Source organism: Fonsecaea pedrosoi (genome assembly GCF_000835455.1).
Source record: "Fonsecaea pedrosoi CBS 271.37 unplaced genomic scaffold supercont1.3, whole genome shotgun sequence".
Lineage (NCBI taxonomy): Eukaryota > Fungi > Ascomycota > Eurotiomycetes > Chaetothyriales > Herpotrichiellaceae > Fonsecaea > Fonsecaea pedrosoi.
In genome coordinates this window covers 1,851,845-1,871,130 of record NW_013550613.1, presented here as the reverse complement: position 1 = coordinate 1,871,130, position 19,286 = coordinate 1,851,845, and the positions used below count along the sequence as shown (strand labels likewise).

At 54.0% G+C, this 19,286-nt stretch overlaps 9 protein-coding genes across 9 annotated transcripts; 4 read left to right on the top strand and 5 right to left on the bottom strand.

Moving 5' to 3' along the window:
* Positions 1-44: 44 nt before the first annotated feature.
* Z517_04568 (uncharacterized protein) lies at positions 45-2,269 on the bottom strand (the record flags this gene model as incomplete). Its single annotated transcript, XM_013429896.1, has 7 exons — positions 45-489; positions 562-723; positions 803-1,018; positions 1,128-1,269; positions 1,331-1,345; positions 1,402-1,586; positions 1,644-2,269. 7 exons carry the CDS (start codon positions 2,267-2,269, stop codon positions 45-47), a joined length of 1,791 nt encoding a protein of 596 aa, XP_013285350.1.
* Positions 2,270-3,769: 1,500 nt separating this feature from the next.
* Z517_04567 (uncharacterized protein) lies at positions 3,770-4,940 on the bottom strand (the record flags this gene model as incomplete). The annotated part of the gene is made up of 3 exons (XM_013429895.1): positions 3,770-4,434; positions 4,518-4,735; positions 4,822-4,940. 3 exons carry the CDS (start codon positions 4,938-4,940, stop codon positions 3,770-3,772), a joined length of 1,002 nt encoding a protein of 333 aa, XP_013285349.1.
* Positions 4,941-5,353: 413 nt separating this feature from the next.
* Positions 5,354-7,044, top strand: Z517_04566 (uncharacterized protein; the record flags this gene model as incomplete). Its single annotated transcript, XM_013429894.1, has 4 exons — positions 5,354-5,509; positions 5,573-5,962; positions 6,025-6,836; positions 6,891-7,044. The coding sequence occupies 4 exons, from the start codon at positions 5,354-5,356 to the stop codon at positions 7,042-7,044; spliced, it is 1,512 nt and encodes a 503-aa protein (XP_013285348.1).
* Positions 7,045-7,673: 629 nt separating this feature from the next.
* Z517_04565 (uncharacterized protein) lies at positions 7,674-9,824 on the top strand (the record flags this gene model as incomplete). The annotated part of the gene is made up of 4 exons (XM_013429893.1): positions 7,674-7,780; positions 7,815-9,104; positions 9,155-9,351; positions 9,397-9,824. 4 exons carry the CDS (start codon positions 7,674-7,676, stop codon positions 9,822-9,824), a joined length of 2,022 nt encoding a protein of 673 aa, XP_013285347.1.
* A 335-nt stretch (positions 9,825-10,159) lies between these two features.
* Positions 10,160-12,195, top strand: Z517_04564 (uncharacterized protein; the record flags this gene model as incomplete). The annotated part of the gene is made up of 7 exons (XM_013429892.1): positions 10,160-10,501; positions 10,606-10,854; positions 10,918-11,106; positions 11,168-11,310; positions 11,363-11,651; positions 11,718-11,909; positions 12,016-12,195. 7 exons carry the CDS (start codon positions 10,160-10,162, stop codon positions 12,193-12,195), a joined length of 1,584 nt encoding a protein of 527 aa, XP_013285346.1.
* A 314-nt stretch (positions 12,196-12,509) lies between these two features.
* Z517_04563 (uncharacterized protein) lies at positions 12,510-13,750 on the bottom strand (the record flags this gene model as incomplete). The annotated part of the gene is made up of 2 exons (XM_013429891.1): positions 12,510-13,426; positions 13,618-13,750. The coding sequence occupies 2 exons, from the start codon at positions 13,748-13,750 to the stop codon at positions 12,510-12,512; spliced, it is 1,050 nt and encodes a 349-aa protein (XP_013285345.1).
* Positions 13,751-14,167: 417 nt separating this feature from the next.
* On the bottom strand, positions 14,168-14,854 carry Z517_04562 (uncharacterized protein; the record flags this gene model as incomplete). Its single annotated transcript, XM_013429890.1, has 1 exon — positions 14,168-14,854. One exon carries the CDS (start codon positions 14,852-14,854, stop codon positions 14,168-14,170), a length of 687 nt encoding a protein of 228 aa, XP_013285344.1.
* A 522-nt stretch (positions 14,855-15,376) lies between these two features.
* Z517_04561 (uncharacterized protein) lies at positions 15,377-16,918 on the top strand (the record flags this gene model as incomplete). Its single annotated transcript, XM_013429889.1, has 2 exons — positions 15,377-15,427; positions 15,482-16,918. The coding sequence occupies 2 exons, from the start codon at positions 15,377-15,379 to the stop codon at positions 16,916-16,918; spliced, it is 1,488 nt and encodes a 495-aa protein (XP_013285343.1).
* A 196-nt stretch (positions 16,919-17,114) lies between these two features.
* On the bottom strand, positions 17,115-19,021 carry Z517_04560 (uncharacterized protein; the record flags this gene model as incomplete). The annotated part of the gene is made up of 5 exons (XM_013429888.1): positions 17,115-17,289; positions 17,364-17,475; positions 17,539-18,509; positions 18,565-18,767; positions 18,827-19,021. The coding sequence occupies 5 exons, from the start codon at positions 19,019-19,021 to the stop codon at positions 17,115-17,117; spliced, it is 1,656 nt and encodes a 551-aa protein (XP_013285342.1).
* Between the last annotated feature and the right edge of the window lie 265 nt (positions 19,022-19,286).

Sequence of the window (19,286 nt, the reverse complement as noted above, 5' to 3'; positions counted from 1 at the left end):
GCTGTTTCACGCCTTGGGAGAGTTTGGCCATGGGTCGACCGAGTTTAGCTTGGAGCCCGATGCAAATGGTCTCCTCCCATTTCGGACGAGCCTCTCCAGCGGCGTTTCGCTCTGGTTTCCTTGAACATCTGGTGCTGCCAGGCCCGTCTCAGCGAGGTGATGACTTCCAGTCCGTGTATGCTACTTCGGAAGGACTGGCCAATCTCGGCCAGCGCTTGAATGCAGACGACAAAGTTATGCTGCGCTGCTTTGCCCTTGGCTCCCGAGTAAATGCAACTGTCGTAAGCGTGCACAACCCCGGCCGTGACGGTCGACGCGACCGCCTGGACGTTGATGTATCGTAGTCCGTAATTGGCTTTGAACACCTGCAGCAGTTTACATATGATGCCGGCGGATTTGGTGCACATCTCTCCGGCGAGGATTTCCGAGTCTGATTCGTGCACAACGAACGGCCGATTGAGGATGATGAGGATCTGATGGTATAATATGCTTGGGGGCACAAAGATTAGCACTCTCTGTCTAAAGAATCCGTTTGCACACAGGTAGGTGACATCGTCTCACTGAAGCTGGAGCACAATCGGTGCTGGGACCGGAGAAGGCTGTTCTTCTCCGTAGTCGACGTGAAGCGCTGGAGGCAACGCCGCCAGCCACTGTTGGAGTTGTTTAGCCATGGCTGGAACGAAGAGCTTAGCGTCTTCCGAGACAGAAGCGCTGCCGCCGTATCTGGGAGGGGGAAAATCTTTAGCAAAAAAAAGGCACACGCAAAAGGCAGATGGTTTTTTTTTTCTTTTTGGAGGCTTACAGTGTTTCGTAGATCTTTCGCAGCTTGATTGCCAACTGCGCAACACATGCGGTGACGGAACCAATACCGGAAGCATCGAAAGCAGGTGGTAGCTTCATCGGCGCGCCGTCTGCATCAAATGGCTGCCAATCGCCGTCGTTCAACGCATCCAGACGAGGGGCATCATATCGCATCCTGCTCATCAAGTAAGGCCGCCCACTATACGTACTGTGATACCTAGTATCCCGCAAAGACGGTCAGAAGAGATTCTATCATCTCACGAAGGGGAAGCCTGTGCTCCTTTCCCACTTCAAAGCTGCTACATTGGTGTGGGGGAAACACTCACATGTCGGCAGAGTAGACAGTCCAAAAGAGACTTCTGCGCACGTCTTCAAGAGCTGGAGTGTTCTCCTCATTTCCAAGATAGTCGTCGTTGGTGCCGAGACGGAGATGCAGCCCGAGATCCGTGGTCATCTGGACGGCGACACCTGTGGCCCTGTCAATCCTGGAGCACGGTATATGGTATAGATTTTTTTTTCGTCATCGAACCTGAGTAAATCCAACCTAGGCATCGTCAGTCCCAATGTCTATAGCCTGGACTGCGTTACAAGGGGGCTAACCTCGAGAGTCACGGCCGTTGGCTGACTCAAAAGCCGACAAAATCACTGCTGCTTGTGTTGTGGCTATCGTCGGACGGTCCATTTCCGTCTCGAGGTATAACCGGGTCCTTGCGCCGAAAAAGTCGGAAGCGCTGTCCTGGATGGCAGGATGTCGTCGTGTCGAATACAATGCGCCGACCGCAAGACTAGGAGAGAAATTGTATCAGTGTCCGACCTCTATAAGGTGCTGCCCTGGACCTTACACTGCATTCTCGAGTGCGGGCGAGAATAGCGCGGTTTCAAAGCCCCGGTAGTACAGCTCCTTTTGCTCAAAATACGTCTCCTTGTTCGCCTCGCTGACGAAAGTGTTGTGCCACGCAAAATAGAGACGTGTCAGATGGAGCTCGTATTCCGGGTCTGGAGTCCAGCCCAAGTGCGCCCGTTTGACCACGATTTCGCTTTCCTCCCGGAAACTGTGCATATCTGGTCGGTAAATGGTTCTGAGGTCGTTGGGAAGCATCGACAAATGGCTCGTGGCGCCAAAGTATCGCATGTGTCCGTCTTCCGCAAGGCACATGCGACCAAGTCGTTTCGATATCTGCTGGGTGATGTCGTCCTCAGAGGTCTGCGATCTCTGGTCGAAACTGTTGGCATTCAGGTTAGCACCGCCTCCGGGGCTTTGACTCGGCGATCTCGACTTTGTTTTCTGGCTTGCGGCCGAAGTGACGGACGACATCCGTGACAGAGACTGTTCATGTCCCACGTTAACCAACACCGGTGATATAGATTCCACTCCGGCTCCGTATGCCGCGCCCATATTTGACGATTGCCCCAGGTCGGGAAATCCAGTCAGCTCTTCGTCCACCTGCTCCCAGAAGTCCAGATCCATGTCTCGGAACACGATCGGTGTCGAGGCAGAACAATCAGGAATTGTCGTGGTATAAGGGCCATTTACAGTCGCCGAAGGGTTTAGTTCTTGTCCTGCATCCATAAAATGGTCAATCAGCGCCTCTGACGGCGTGCTTCTGTCTATCACAGGAGCCTTTTCAGAAATGCTGTCGTCTTTTGAAGCCTGAGCCAAGCGTGCCTCAACTTCGGCCAGCCGGTCGGTGAGTTCATTGATGGTCTTTTTCGTCGATTGGGCTCTGTGAAGCAAACATCATGAGTTTGGTATTTTTCCCCTCCCGTATCGTTCTGAACCGACCTTCGTTTGTCGTCTCCAAGAACACAGTCCGTGTTATACAGTTGGCAATTTATGCATTTGGGATGCCCGTTATCGCACTTTAGCATCCCTTTAGCTTCTTGGGCCATTGGATTCCAGGAACACAATCGGGAGTCCAGAGAGGACTCGCTCACTCACCCTTATCTTCTTCTTGCGGCACTGCAAACAGGCTAGACGAGCGTGTCGTTTTTGGGAACCCTGGGCTCCATTCTCCATCTTTTTACATATCAAGGAGCCAGCCTCGCGCAATTGATGAGAAGCTTAGACTCTGGAGGTGACGTCGATTGGTTGTGGAAAGTAGTTTGATTGTCAATTGAACAATCAACCGCTGCATGGAAGGATGGTAAGAGGGTCTTTTGAGAAAGCAGGCTGGCAGGATGTTGCCATCAGGTGGATTTTGCGGGGTGCTTTCATGTGGTCCGTTGACCCAAGTTCCCCAGACTCCAAAGTTCAAGCGAAGCCCCCAGAAAGACGGTGCTAAGAGTACGGAGTACCTCTCGTACAGAGTTTTAAGTCTTACTTGGCAACTATAAGTAGCGGACTGGGCCAGCCATAGGCCGCTCCAAGGGCGGGCCCATTGGCTAGGCAGCTTTTTTGTGCTGGTGGCCTAAGGGCTGCACTACTTGAGATTGGGCGTCACCAGCTTTACTAGGCACGCCAGAGCAGCAGACATTTGCGTCCACCATCTATCTACAAAGGACTAACAGGTGCTTCTTGCTCCCACCCGATGCTTGGTGGGAGCATTCACGAGTGAAGGTCTTCATTCTGCTCTGTTACAGCTTTGATATGGGGTTTAGCAGCCACGCAGCGACCCGTGACTGTGGACAAATCCAGGATGGCCATGCCGGAGGTATTTGTCCGTGGGGATGATTCGCCGAGCCTGCTTCTTGACCTCGGATACGATGTCGAGCCAATCAATTATCCCGCTTTTGTACGGCACAAGACGTTCAAAGGCTTGAGTTATTGGAGCTGTTTGGGGTTCAATAAGCCGTTGTACGAATACGAGGTCAGGCTCGAGGACCCTGAGGCACTCCCGATCCTCCAGAGCAGTCGGTGAGAAGGAGGACCTTTGTTGTGATCGGTTAGTAGGATGTTTCTCTACTGTGATAAACCAGAGGGAAAGACAGACAACCCAGCTTCGAAGAACCACTCCCGCATTTTAACAAGTCACAGTACATAGTCCTCGAGCGTGTTGGAGGCAAACAGCTCCTCAGGTTGAAATCTCCTCTGTGCCAATCCCTGATCAAAGGAATACTGCAAGAACTTGTCCAGCACATGCCTGTTTGCCTCGAAGCCATCTTTCCACCAGCGATCGTCTCCGCCCATCAGCCTCTTCGTCTCCTCCACATGGTCCTCCAGCCACGGTAAAATGTACCGCAACGCGGCCCGCTCCTTCAACGGCTCGTATGCCATCTCCAGACTTCGGGCAAAGGCCTTGGTCAGGCTCTTCGCGATCCATGGGTTGGCGTCATAGACGCTGCGCTTCAGGGCCACGACATGCATGATTGGAAATATCTTGGTGCGGGCATAGTACTCGGCTTCGACGGCTTTGAAGTCGTCGAACAGCCTGGTGACGGTTTCTGGCGACGTGTCGAACGACGAGGGTTTGGTGGCGCTGAAGATGGCGTCGATCTCCCCGTCGGCGAGCATCTGAGATAGATTCTGTCCGGGCTGGATCGCGGTCACTTGGATGTCGGCCGGGTAAGCGTGTGAGACCTTGGAATGTCGGGGTTTGTCCGACGGTTCAATGGCGCCAGTGTAGAAGTGCACACTGGACAAAGGCGCCCCAAAGTCTTCTGCCAGGATCCCTCGTTGCCAGACTGCTGCTGTCACTGTGGTTTGCAGAAATCATTAGGAAAGGGCTAATCTCTCTTGGATGGATGGGTGGGAGAAGTCGCGATCTGGAGATACCGACTTTGATACTCTGGAGTTCCAATGCGCTTCCCACGCAGATCCTCTGGTCTCTTGATGCCGGATTTGGAGTTGATGTACATCGACTGGTGGCGGAAGAAGCGAGACGGGAAGACTGGCAGAGCGATGAACGGCGGATTGTCTTGATTCAGTGTCAGGACATACGAGGACAAGGAGAGTTCCGAAAGATCGAATTCCTTGAATCGAAGTTGGCGGAAGAAGCTGTCCTAGCCCATCCATATCAGTCACTCCATATCCCTCGTCACAACGGGTTTGACTACTGCGATGGTGATGGGATAAATGCATACGTCTCCTCGACCCGATAATTGAGAAATGTGAGCTCGATTCCTTCTGCTCGCGCTCTGCCATCTTCAATGGCTTTCATTCGGTCGTAATCCCAACACGCAAAGGACAGTTTGAGCACCATCTTGTCGTCACTGTGGCTATGTCGAGCCTTTCATCCAGTGGTGGGAGGGTGTTCTCCCCCTGTTGTTTGCTCACTTGCTCTTTTTGTACATTCTACGTGCTTCAGCCTGCTCCAATCCCGGGGTCTCCAATGTGTCTTCGGGCAGTTTCCGGAGCGAGGCGCCGTGAGACACAGGGTCTGGGCCACCACTGAACAGGGGAAATGTCTCGATCCGGCCCCCCAGTTTGTCGGCGCCACTTTATAAGATCCGCGGCTCATTCCGACAAAACTCATCCTGTCAATGCCGGGGTGAGACTCTGGGGCTGGTGAGACCACGAGGTATAATACCCCACAGAATGGCATGTGTTTGAAATGCTGCATCCCTACCCCCAGGCTCACAGGTTCACACCAAGCCCTCACATCTGCTTCTCACAATGGATTCGGACGACAAAGTTCACGTTGTGGTCTCCAAAGACGGCTCTGAACAGGCGATTGAAAACGCCGTCTCCGAGAAGCCAGATGATGTTCGACGCGATCGTCATGGATTTCCTCTTCTTCCCCAGCCGACTCGTTTTCGCGACGACCCCCTGGTAAGAGGCAAAAAAAAGTTCTATTATCTGAGGTTATTCAGCTCACTGACACGATCTCGGCAGAACTGGCCATCATGGCTGAAATGGCTCGTGCTCCTCCAGGTTTCATTCCTCGCCATGCTGGGGCCGTTCAATTCAGCTGTCGTCAACCCTGGATTGGTGCCGCTCGCAAAGCTGTTCCACATCCCTGTCGGCCAGGCGTCGTACCAGACGACCTCGGTCATCATCTCTGTGGGCATTTCGCCATTGTTCTGGACACCGCTGGCCAATGTCTATGGGAGACGACCGGTCTATCTCATCTCGACCCTCATCGGAATCGTTGCAACGGTCGGCAGCGGCGTCGCCAAAACATGGCATACTTTGATCATTGCTCGGGTTTTCAGTGGCGTTGGTGTCGGCGCAGCGATGGCTCTGGGTGCTGCCACGGTCAACGACTTGTTCTTTCTGCATGAGGTACCGCACCACAATCGCTTGAAATCCCCCCCGCTTCGAGCACAGACTAACACAAGATTTAGAGAGGCTTGAAAATGGGCATCTTTACTGTCTTCTTGACCAACGGCGCCCATGTTGCCCCAGTGATTGGAGGCTACCTGGTACAGACAGCCGGGGTTCGATGGGCATATTACTTCCCGGCCATCGTCAACTCTGTGACCTTTGTTGTCATGGTCTTCGCCATGCCTGAAACCCTGTTTTCCCGCTCCGAGAAGGTGCTCGCACAGCACGAAGAGAGGACCTACATGCAGATGCTCTTCAGCTTCCGCAGAAACGCGCTCCGAGACCGAAGAGTCCACCTGCGAGATTTCGTGCGACCCTTTGAGATGATGTACTATCCCTCAGTCTTCCTCACGTGTCTCTACTACATCGTCTCGTTTGCCTTCTCCTCCATCCTACCAGCAGTGACAGTCGCCATTCTGTTCACCAAGATCTACCATTTCAAGACCGGAGCTATTGGACTCATGCTCGGCCTCCCCCTGCTGATCGGCTCGGCTCTTGGGGAGTTTCTCTCCGGACCCTTTTCGGACTGGTTCATGTACCGATATGCGAAGAAACACGGAGGAGAGAGAAAGCCTGAAGCCCGACTGCCCGCGTCTCTTGGAAGCCTCCTGCTTTGTCCTACGGGGATCATCATCTATGGTGTCTGCCTGTACCACAAGACCCACTGGATGGGCCCGGTGATGGGGATGGCGATTGCCAGTTTCGGGCTGCAGCTGGTCACCACAGTCAGCTACGCCTACTGCAGCGACTGCTACAAGCCGCAGTCCGGAGAGATCAGCAGCTTGTACAACTTTTGGCGACAGACGTTTGCGTTTCCTCTCGGCTTTTACGCGTAAGTTCCTTGTTGATCCTGGGGTTTGGGAGAGATTCAGACTGACATCTACAGTCTCCCGTTCGCAGACGAGATCACCATCCAGTGGGCTTGGATCACGCTTGCTCTTTTGACGGCGGTGACATCCATGGGGATTGTTGTTTTGATATTCAAGGGTGAGGAGTGGAGGAAGCGGATCGGTCAGCCGCAGTTCCACAAGGATATTTAACCTTGTGCGAATATTTTGGCGTGCTGGATGGCACATTTAAGGTCTGATACGGCACAAGAGATCTACATGCCGTGGTAGACCGGGTTCAATGACCGGCTACCTACGAATGACGGGGGAATATCAAAGGAGTCAAACGATGGATATTCGTTGTCTCGTCTTAGGGCTCTTCTTGGTGATCAAGGGGTCCTCGCCCTATACAGTCCATGCAGTATAATTAGACAGCACAATAGGAGAAACGTAGAAACACATCATCTTCTCTGACAAGAAGCCCCCGAACCTGGTCTTTCATCCCGGCCCCATGGATGATCCCGTCACGTGCAGCCCCCAAAGTGCCGCATTTTCCCCGGATTCTCAATCCTTGAATTCTTGCGGGGTTTTGCATTTGCTTTTGTTTCCATCACATCCTCTTCACCACATTGACCACAAGCGAAACATCGGGTGAATGGGGGTTTTCTACGTGGATGGATATCTATAGCAACACAGAGAACCATCCCGGCCCAAGCACGGTGCTCTTCAAATACGACATCAGAGCCATTCTATTCCTTTTGATATGGCGGATCCGCCACTGAAGAAGAGACTTGCCTCTGGGAAAGCATGCACAAGCTGCCGAAGGAGGAAAAATCGATGCGATGGAGGCCGCCCAAACTGTTCATCCTGCCAGAGTCGAGGGACTCGCTGCATATATCCGTCTTTGGTGGACGAGCTCAGCCTTGACGAGTAAAGCGCCGGATGCCCTGTTTTATTTCAGTCCATGTCTAACTCCTTTTCAGGCTCAGATCGCTGGTGGACCTAAAGGCGCGAACCAATGTTGGAATTGTCAGCGAAGGTCAGGAACAGGTTCAGCAAACTCCCTACTTTGACGACGGCGATGATGATGCCGCCGCCGCCGCTGCTCCGGCCGCCGATGTCACAATCCAGCACAAAGTTACAAGCGTCCAGACGCCCCTCTCCACTAGTCCGTCAGAACCTCAAGACCCCGAGGCGTTCTTCGGAGAGTCGTCGACCTTCGCCTTCGTCTCCAAGGTTCAAACGACGAATGCACCGCGACAAGCCCTCACGCCCGCGAATAAACGCCGCCGCCTATCGAGTTCGCGAAGTTCTCAGACTCACAGTCTCGATCCCGGCCTGACTCCCCGAGACTGCGAGGACACGTATGAACTTCCCTCGAAAGACCTTGCGGACAGCCTTGTGGACCTGTACTTCAACCACGTGCATCGCCTCTACCCCTTTGTTCACGAGCCGAGCTTCAGAACCCAATACGAACGAATGTGGACCAGCGACGGGGATCACTCTGAGACGAAAGCCACCTGGCTGGCGGTTCTCAATCTCATTTTCGTTCATGGGTGCGAGTTTCACGATCCCATCCAAGGGAGAAGTGCCTCACATTCGGCCACGAGATTCCTCGGACGGGCTCGAAACATTGTGTTTGCGCACATCTTCAAGGAAGGCAATTTGGAGCTCGTCCAGGCCCTGCTTTTGATGTGCCACTACCTCCAAGGCACTCTGGAGCTGACTGAATGCTGGAGCTTGAGCGGACTCATGATCAGAACCTCCATCAGCATTGGTCTCCATCTGAACCCTTCCCCTGCCATGTCCGCCGTCGAAAGAGAAGTCAGAAAACGTGTGTGGTGGGGTTGCTTTGTGATTGACCGCACCCTGAGCATGAAATTTGGCAGGCCACCTTCCATTCCCACGGGGAATGCGTCGGATGTCGAGCTTCCGTTGCCGGTCGACGATCAATATATCATGAATGACTCGATTACTCCTCGGCAGCCTGCGAATCGTCCATCATTGACGTCCTTCTTCATTCGGACGATCAAACTCGCACATATCATTGACAGCGTCCTCCTCAAACTGTACTCTTCGTCGACAAAACCGTGGACTTCGACGGTTCCTTCTCCTGACAAGCAGGATCACTTCACCGAGATATTTGGCCACTCGGTGCTATTGGACGGGGAACTACTGTCCTGGTGGAATGGCAATCCATCCCATCTGAAAGACGAGCCTGACTATCCGGACGGCCCTGATTTCCAGCGACAGCGTAATGTCATGTACATTCGGTACGCAAGCCACTACAGGACTATCGAATGAGTCACTGATCTAAATGCAGGTTTCTGAATGTCCGGCTGTTGCTCCATCGCCAGTCATTTCTGATATTCAGTCGACAAGAAATCGAAGACAGTTTCCACAGAGATGTGGCCATTGCTTCATGCAACCGTTGTATATTAGCCGCCCGCGAGACTATCAGGGTCATCTACTCTCAGTATCGTCGTGGGCTGCTGAATTCTCTGTGGTACAATCTCCACTGTAAGACACCGCCCACGCACACTGACTCTCGACTAACATCTACAGACGTATTTACTGCTATCGGAGTGCTCTTGACGTTACAGACGATGGAAAGATGGAAGCTAGAAGCGCTGGGTCAGATCGGGCTGGACGAAACCCTGGAGCTGGGCATGGAATTTTTAAAGGTAGCCAGCAGTACCAGCACGCTGGCATCGAGGTACCTGATCCTGCTGGAGCGCATTCAGACTCAAGCGAGTGGTCGGGAGACTCCCCTTCCCGGCCAGCCCTCCAGTCAAGGCCATCTGACACAGCATCATCCGGATAATTCGGACCCGGCATTGCTGCCGGCAGACAGGACGCCCTTGCAGCGACCACAAGACGAAGGTCAATTGCTGCTCAGCTCGGATCTTATCGACTTTGACGACTTGCTCTTTGGAACTGGTCTTCCGAGGGATCTTCTTTCAGCTGATTGGTCCGGCTTTGACCCCCTGTGACTAGCTAGTCGTTTCTACCATGCCAGCAACGAGCCCTGCCGCCAATGCTTCCTGCCAGATTACGAAAAGGCTGGTGCGGAGTCTCCAACTTTCTTGGAGTTTGTTGCCACATTTTTGGAGACTTAAGCGACGACTCAACGTGTGGATCTTCAAGGCTGCGTGGACCTGCAAGTATCCGATCGGAATGGAGCCGTGGCAAGCCGCGGCTGGGAACCGACACCCTGGAAGAGGAGAAGGACACCCCCCCCTTTGCAACATGTCTCGGCATATTAAAAGCACGGAGACCACTAAAACAAGCGATAACAAAGTGTACACGGGACCCAAAGACCCTCAGAATGCATGGACAAGCGGCCTCTGTGGCTGCCCAGGTTGTTGATTTCGTGCGTCAGCTCTCTTGGATGATTCCTGTGGCAGGTGTATTCGTATGCACCTTCGCATTCATCGTCTACCAGCGATGGCTGTCGCCTTTGGCCAAGGTCAACGGACCGTTCTGGGCGTCACTCAGCCCGCTTTGGAAGTTGCTGGCATTCAACAACGGCAATTTCCACGAGACAATTCTAGCCCTGCACGAACAATACGGACCCATCGTCCGCATCGCGCCAAACGAGGTGATTATATCTGACAAGTCGGCGATTCGCGAGATATACAACACCGTGCAAGGCAGAGACTTTTTGAAGGTATGTGAGCAGCAGAGCTTGAGACGATATTAAGTATCTGACCGTGGCAGACGACATACTACGAGTAAGTTTGAAGACGCGCGATGCAGATTGCAACGCTAAAGGATTGGGAAAGTGCATTTACCGCCTTCCGACCGACCATTTTTGGTCAAAGAGACCCGTACCTGCATGCCCAGCGGAAACGCATCGTGTCTCACGGGTACAGCATGAATGCACTCCAGTCTATGGAGAAGTTTGTCCAGGAGCGTCTCCAGATCTTTATGAGCAAGATGTCGGCGTTTGCAAAGTCTGGAGCTTCGATCAACCTGGGGAAATGGTGCCACTTCTTCGCCTTCGATGTTATCGGAGAGTTGGTATGTCTCAGACGTCTGGTTGTGCCTGTCCCAGACGCGTGACTGATTGTTTGGCGATTGTAGGCGTTTAGCGAGGGATTCGGCATGCTCGAAACAGGGGTCGAGGACGAACATATCCGTCTCATCAACAATCAGATGGAGTTTGGGTCGACAATTGGAATGATGCCGTCCCTGATTCCATATACCAAGTGGACCTGGCTGCCGATTCCGTGGCTGCAGAGTCTGCAAGCGGGTCGTGAGAGGTTGAAGGAGGTCAGGCAGTCAAAAGAAAAAAAAACCTCCCTCTGTGCAACTGGCTAACTATCCCCTGTAGCTTACGAGGTCTCGCGTCGAACGGAGACAGGAGAAAGTCAGCGACCGGAAAGATCTTCTCGGCAGACTCATCGAGGCGAAGGATCCGGTGACTGGTCAAATGCTCGACTCGATTGATTTGCGGACCGAAGCTTTCTCCAGCATGTACGTTTCTGCTTCATCCTTATCCGACCTCCTCCTAACCCAGTCAACGCAGCGTCGCGGGGAGTGACTCGACATCGTCGGCTTTGAGCTATACATTCTATCACATCCTCGGCCACCCCGCCGTCTATGAGAACCTAACCAAGGAGCTGCGAACCGCGTTTCCCGAACGCGACTACAAGACCGATGAGACACCCCCGACATATGCCGACTTTGGCAAATTGCCGTACCTGCAAGCCGTGATCAAGGAGAGTCTTCGACTGACTCCCCCTGCGACGATCAACCTCCCACGGTACGTGCCAGAGGGAGGGCGCGTCGTTGCCGGGACGTATTTCCCTGGCAAGGTACGTTTTAGCCCTTTTATATTTGGAAATGGCATTTGCGATTCCGGTCTCTAATGGAAATGGTAGACGATTGTCGGAATGTCCGCCCTGCCGGTCCATCTGAACCAGGAGACGTTCGGTCCCGACGCTGCGATGTTCAACCCCGACCGCTGGGTTCACGGGTCTGGCGGGATCACTCCCGAAGAGATGCAGCGGTACTGGATGCCCTTTGGCCACGGGTCGAGGCAGTGTATCGGCAAGAACGTCGCCATGATGGAGGTGAGTACTCCCACTCCCTTCCCCCTTTTCTAGATTCCACTGCCTGCCTCCGAAGCCTTGCCTAGCACTTACCAAACTAACGCACAACTCTTCCATGGGGCTGTAGCTGGTCAAACTCGTCGGCACACTCTTGCTGTACTTTGACGTCGAGCTTATCACCACCGACACCGGCTTTGGCGGCAACACCGCCAAGAAACTGCCCGAAATCCCCGTGTCGAGAAGTTACTTCTTCGCCAGGATCAGGGATCCTTTGATGGTTAGGATTCGTGAGAGGGGTTCACGTTAGTGCCAGGGATGTGTGGATGGACGGATTGACCGGTGGATTGACGCGAACGTCAATCTGGATACGATACGAAGACGAGGAAGGAGGTGGAAATAAAATCGAAATCGAAGAGGAAGGAAACCCGACATATGAGGAGAGACTCGTGCTTTTTGATCGATTGGTCCGAATGAGCAAGGTTACAAGGGACTTGAAAAGGATAGTCAGATAGACGAGGAGCAAGTATGCCGGAGCAGACATGCAAAGCAGGGGAAAGACAGCCAACCTCTCAGATACGCAATGAACGAGTCCTGGCCCAAGACAAGTCACAAGAGCTAGTTCTATTCAGTTCTATATACGATACACAGACTCCCACCGCCTGCTGGCCCTTGCCCTTCCGCCCCTCCACTGACGTAGATCTGACAATCAGAGACCAACCCGGCGATCAAGCCGCCAACCGCGGCCCTCGCGTGGCGGGTGCTGTGGATGTCGCTGTCCGTGTTCATGGTGTGGCGCCACGCGCGGACGTGGCCGCTTGGATCGGCCTCGGCCTTTGCAAAGACCTGGACGACGGTGCCGTTGTGCCTCTTTACCGTCTCGAGAAGGGCGAGAATGGCGGCCGCGTCGATCGCGTCGGCCATGTACCGCGAGAGTGCGTGCAGGTTGTAAGGCGTTTCCCCTCCCGCAGCAGCCGGATCCGTCGCCAGGACAAGGACGTGGCAGTCTTCCAGCTCTGCGCCGCTGCTGCAGCTCGCCTTTGCGCTCCAGGTGTTTTGTGACGCCAGGACGTCTTCGAGCCGGCCACCGTCCGGCAACTCGTCCAGCGCGGAGGCGATCCCCACGGCACTCGCGTACCGCGACCTGGCCATGGACTCGTACGTGTCTGTCGTGACGGGCACGCGGGCCTGTGCGCGAGCGGCCTCGATCTTCGCCGACGTCAACAGCGGACACTTGACGAGGACGAGGTGGACGTCCCCCACCGCGAGGGATGCGGCGCGCATCATCCCGCCCACCGTCTGTTGTACTTGCGCGGCGTGTTCTGGCGTGCCGACCTCGTGAGGCTCCAGGACCCGCGTGCGCCCGATCGAGGCGACGAGGCCCGTACGCTGACCGTCCCGGGCGCGCACGAAAAACGTGACGTGCGGGCTGAGCACGCCTTCGGTCCCACCGGAGAAAATGGTCACGGCGTCCTTTGGGATCAGTGGTTCCCACACGGTAGACGCGAGCGTGCGGGAAAAGTCGTTGACGCAGCCATTCCCTTTTGAGGGAAGTAGTGATGCTAGTTAGCATTCATCCGTTTTCCGTTTTTTTGATACCTTGTATATATATATGTGTGTGTGTTCTGGGCTCTTCCTTCCCTTTGCATTGAAAAGAGGTCGTATGTATGGGGGAGCGGGGGTCGGGAAGGCTAGACGAAACGAAGGGGGAGAACGGTCAATCAATGCATACCTTCGGTCTTGCCAACCACAGCCAAGATCTGGGATGCGTTATACCCAGCCTCTTTCAGCCTCTCCAGAGGCGTCGTATCCGCTGGGGACGATGTAGGAAATTTGAGAATCTCGACCGCCGCCTCCGCCGCCATATTCGGAGACGTGGAAATTATTACAACTATTCCGGCCCCGTCGACCATGCAAATATATCGCTCCAAGAAACAACGTCAACGGAGAAGATCTATTCGTCCTATAACTACACTGCGAACCATAACTCGATCTTTGTATTGTTTCGTCGGACATCTCCAGCGTCAGTCCCACCAAACGCGCGCTATGGATGTCGCTTATCACCGTCGTCTATTCGGCCGTCGGAAGGGCGGCGGCCATTGGCCGACGGCTTACTAGGTACATACTCTGGTACTCATTCGGTGATCAAGAAGTGTAAAGGGGGTACAGCACCATGTCCCATACCTGCGGAATCATCAGGTCAATCACGAGGTGGTAGTATGGTATCCTTCCCGTATATCTGTGAAGACTCCAATCTGTCCTCCCTCAAAAGCCAACAATCCTCAGTTCGCGCTCTCAGGGTGGTCCCACACTTTCCTAGCTGCAGGTCGAGCTGCGATCTTGTGAAACCACTCATCCACCAGCGGATACTTGCTCTGGTCGAACTCGTCCTTGGTAAAGGCCTTGCCGACCGTGTATTGCCAGGGAGCAAAGGCAATGTCAGCATAAGACAATTTATTGCCAACGAGCCACGGCCCATCGCCACCAGCAGCGCTCTCCTGCTTCTGTCGAGCCAAATGCCCTTCCAACACCCCTACCACCCTCTCAATCTCTTTCAGATAGCGATCAAGAGCACTGGGTAACCTTTCGGGATGGAACAGTTTGAACCACCCCGCCTGGCCGTAGTACGGACCCTGTCCAGAGACCTGGAAGTAGAGCCACTGCCTGGCGAGCCAGAACTCGGCTGTCCCCGAGGCAAAGCTCAGTCGGCGCTCCTTGTCGTATGTTTCGATGAGATACTCGACGATGGCACCAGACTCCCATAGCGTGATGCCGGTGTTGGGGTCGTGGATAGATGGTAGACGTCCATTAGGGTTGATGGCGACGTATTCGGGTTTCTTGACGTCAGAGAAAGGGACCGGGACGACTTCGTAGGGGATTTGCAGTTCCTCTAGAATGATGGCGACTTTTGCCGGATTTGCAGTCGCAGAGTCGCCCCAGAGCTTTATTGGTTTCGGTGGAGAAGACATTCTGAAACCTTGTCAAAAGATGGAGGAAAAGGTACAGTGCTAGTGGCTGAGATTCTGGAAGATTTCATCTGTGTAATATGCCTTCCCGAGGGAGCAGGGCACATATATATATAGACAACGTGACTCTCGTACATCCCTGATGATTTTGACAAACATCTCTTGCGACCAGCCGTCACTCGGCTCAGACTTCTCCATATATTTGTAAGAGCTGAGAAATACAAAGATCAGGCAGCGCAAAGATTCTCCTTTTCGAGGGAATCCGGTCGGGGATTGGAAGCTTTCCATGTCAAAATGCTATTTGAGAATCATGTAGTACCGAGGTGAGAGTCGGAAAGCAAAACTAATCTCGATCAGGAAATATCTTAATGTGGACCCCCCGGACCTCGACTCTGAGCTAAGCCCAATCGGGAGAAACTTTTCGAGCACGACAAAAAGCCTCCGTCTGAATCGCTCCTCTCCTTGTCAAAAGCCAGGCAATTACGTCGGGAACACTCTCCCTCTCTTCAGACTGATCCATGTTCGATGCCATTCTCAAGCAGGGCGTGTCAAACTTGTAAGATCCGAAGGGTCAAGGTAAGCCCATCACCCCTGTGACGGCGACCGATCCACCTGCTGACACAGATTCAGTGTGACGAAACCAAGCCGACATGTCGGCGGTGCTCAGGGTCCGGGAAAATATGCATCTTCGCCAGCGTGGTCGAGCAGCCCGGCTTTGTGTTCAACCTCGAGAATGCCTACGCGAGTGGCAAGGTCAAACGACCGAGGGGCCCGCGATCATGCCTGACCTCGCTCCGCCCACGTTTCGACCTCGAAGCACGTGCCGTCGCGCACTATCTCCAAGACCATTTAGTTGTGTCATATGATGTCCCAGACGTCGTCCAAAGCCTTTGTACGTACGTCGGCGCATGGAAAGGCTCTGGGGTCAAGTCTACGATGGTTGACCTGGCTCTATCGGCCGCCTCACTCGCCGTCTTTTCGCGGGTCAAACAGCATCCACAAGCTGGGGCTGAAGCAGCAGCCAAATATTCCGTCCTTCTGCAATTGTTGAAAGAGCGCATCACGGATATGGAGCTCGCGTCTTGGGACAATTCCCAGGAGATCGACGCCTGCTTGCTGACCATGTTTCTCATGGGCCGGTACGAGGCCGCGATGCCGCCGACTAGTTCTACCGTGTCTGAGTCGCTACAGAGATACTTCCACCATGAAGGGGGTCTCGCCGTGTTGAAGGCCTGGGTACAGCGCCCAAATTCACCCCGAGTAACACCCATCGTCAAACTCGGCCGGAGAGGGCTGATCAGATCGTCTCTGCTTCGAAACATCCCTTTACCGGATTGGATACTCGAGGGCGAGCGTTTCGGCGAGCAGGACCGTGAGATGGTGTTTGACCGTGTTTTAGTCGGTGCGGTCAATCTGCATCATGACACCGGGCTTCTTCTGCGGCGGAACGACGGACTATCATCGTCCGCGGTGTTGGCACTTCTAGGTCAGGCGCGAGGGTATGACGAATCACTACGCGACTGGGCCAAGTCATTACCTCCGACATGGTCCTATCAGAGACACACTCTCACAGACCCCGGTCCATGGCCCAAGCGACACTTCTACTCTCCGACAGCCTATAGCTTCCAGACAGGAGGCCAAGCCAGCGTCTGGAGCCAATACTTTGCCACGAGAATGCTGATCAACAGCACACGCCTCAAATTACTTGACGTAGCTCGCCAACCTTCATTCCTCGGCGCCCAATACGGACAGAGCGAATGGCTCGAATCGTCGATCCTTCTCAACTCCATGGCAGACCGCTTGGCTTTTACCATCCCATTTGCACTGGGCAGACTCGAGGTGGCGCAAACCTCAGACGGGGAGACTCTAGTAACAGTAAACTCGGACAAGGACATGAAGCCCTCTCTCGCGGCTCTGGTAGTGTGGCAATTGACCCTCGCCGCGAGCATTGAGCGAGTCGATCTCAAGCAGCAGCGATGGTTCCGTTCCGAGACCGCGCAGCTGGGGAGGAGGATAGGAAACCACGTCCTTGAATCTGCAGAAGCCGATGGATGGCTTGTCCTCTGAGCTGCAAAATGGATGCGTCGCAGACCCATCAAAGAGCCAAAAGGTCCAGATCCTTGATGCTTCTGAGGTCACAACATCCTTAACTAGCAGGAATTATCGTCATGCGTGTCCCATTTTGTGTGATAGATCATGTAATTGATATGGACGATGTGATCATTCTTGAGGATATCCTTCTCCACAGCAACGGTACAATCAACTAGTCCCAAAGAAACCCCACCACCTGCCGCCACTTGGGCGTATTCGGCTCTGGCTCTACATCTTCAGCTGCGCGCGCGAGGGCCTCTGCGAGAGGAATCTCCGAGAGCTTCACAATCTTGGTCCGCTTGAATATCTTCCAAGCGACATATGCCGTGATGACGAGAGGTATGTCCCTGTGAGAGCAACGTCAGCGGGTTGATAGATGGAAACGAGATGGTTTTTGTTAGGGTTATGGGAATGAACTCACAGGTACGATGAGATGAAGCCGCTGGTCGACCAATTCCCCTTGGTGAAGACGGGGAAGCCGGCTGTGAGGAGGATCACCACGCACAAGAAGAGTGCTGCGGGGGTGGAGAATTCTGTGCGAAAGGAAGGAGATCAGCAATAGTCTCAAGCGGACAGGAGCTGGGTGGGCCACGTACCGGTCCATCTTGAATGCCAAGGAAGCAGCTTCAATTCCAGCCCCTGTGCCTTCATGGCCTGCAGCAGTCGCCAGTGGTTCAACAGCACCGAGATCCACGAGATCAGCACACCGCAGGCCGTCAAATCCACAAGCCACCAGAAAACGGTGAGGGCGCCATCAGACAAGCTCATGAATGCCAGAAACATGAAGGCCGCGAAGAAAAGCACGCAAACATACGGGACCCCCCACGGTGTGGTCCGCAGGAAGACTTTGGGGGCCTGGTTTTTCAGCGCCAGGCCATACAGGACACGGGTGCCGGAAAGCAACGCTTGGTTCGAGCTGGACCATGCAGAAGTGATCACGATGGCGTTCACCAGTGAGGGAACGCCATTGAGGCCCGCCGCGCTGGCGGCGATGACGAATGGGCTCTGTGCGGCGGTGCCCGACTCATCATCGAGTCTGGGGTCGTCGCTTCGCACAAGCATGCCTACAATGAGCACAGCCAGGACGTAAAAGGTCGAAACACGGATGAAAACCCGCTTGCAGGCCTTTGGAATCGCCACGCGCGGGTTTCGTGTCTCGGCCGCGGCCATGGCAATGCTTTCAGTGCCCGCGAAGCTGAAGACGGCGTTGCTCATGACGGCCCAGTAACCGAGAAACTTGCCCCACGAGCCAGTGGCGATGAACTCGACGAACGGGCCTGGATTTTTCCAGTATCGGAAGCCGGTACGAGGCGTGCCTGGAACTCCACCGAGGTCGATGACCAATCCGAGCACAATCAGGAAGACGATGAACAGGATCTTGAGAAGGGCGAACCAGAACTCGACCTCGCCATAGATGCCGATGAAAGAAAGCCCGACGACAACGGTCAGGGCGATGAAGATCACTATCCAAAGTGAAGGGTTGATGTCGGTCCAGTACTGGAAGAGAACACAGATTGCGGTGATTTCCGCCGGGATGGAGAGACAATTGCCGTACACCAGGTTGTATCTATTCCAACACGTATCAGAAATGGCATGCTGCTCAGCACACCGGAAGGACAAACCCTATGGCGAAGCCAAATGCAGGATCGACGAGGAGTTCTGCATGTCGGACAAAGGAGCCAGTAACAGGTAACAGAGCCGTCACCTCCCCCAGCGCAAACTGCACCGCGCACACAACCACACCGATCGTAGTGTAGCCCAACAGTGCTCCGAGGGGACCAGCGGTCTGTATAGATCCTCCGAGTCCCAGAAAGAGACCTGTGCCCTTTACACAAGGATCAGTTTTGTGATGAAAAATGAGACGAGAGAAGCGGTGAAACCCACAATGGCTCCAGCGATGGCAATGAGGGACACATGGCGCTGATGAAGACCTCGCCTGAGCTCGCGATCCTCCGTGACCGTCACAAAGTCACTTTCATCAAGGGACGAAGGACCTCCTGTGGTGTAGGGTGGAGAGCGAACCGCTGGCTCTATACTGCTCCCGACCTGCTTACCGACATCCTGTGTTATTTCGGCCATGTCTTCTGGTTAAAGAGGATGTGATAGTCGGCAGACTGCAGGGAAATGGGATACAGTGAGCATGAGATGATCAACTGGATGAAAGGATTGAAGTCACAAAAATAGCAATGCGACAACAGAATTTCGCCGCTAAATGGCGTGCTCAATTAGACTGGGTAAGCACGAAATGCTGGCGAAATCCTACCCCACGACGAGAGGCCTTAGCACTTTCGCTGGGGAAGTGTACATGTATTTTGTGTTGATAGCTTGAGCGTAATTACGTAAT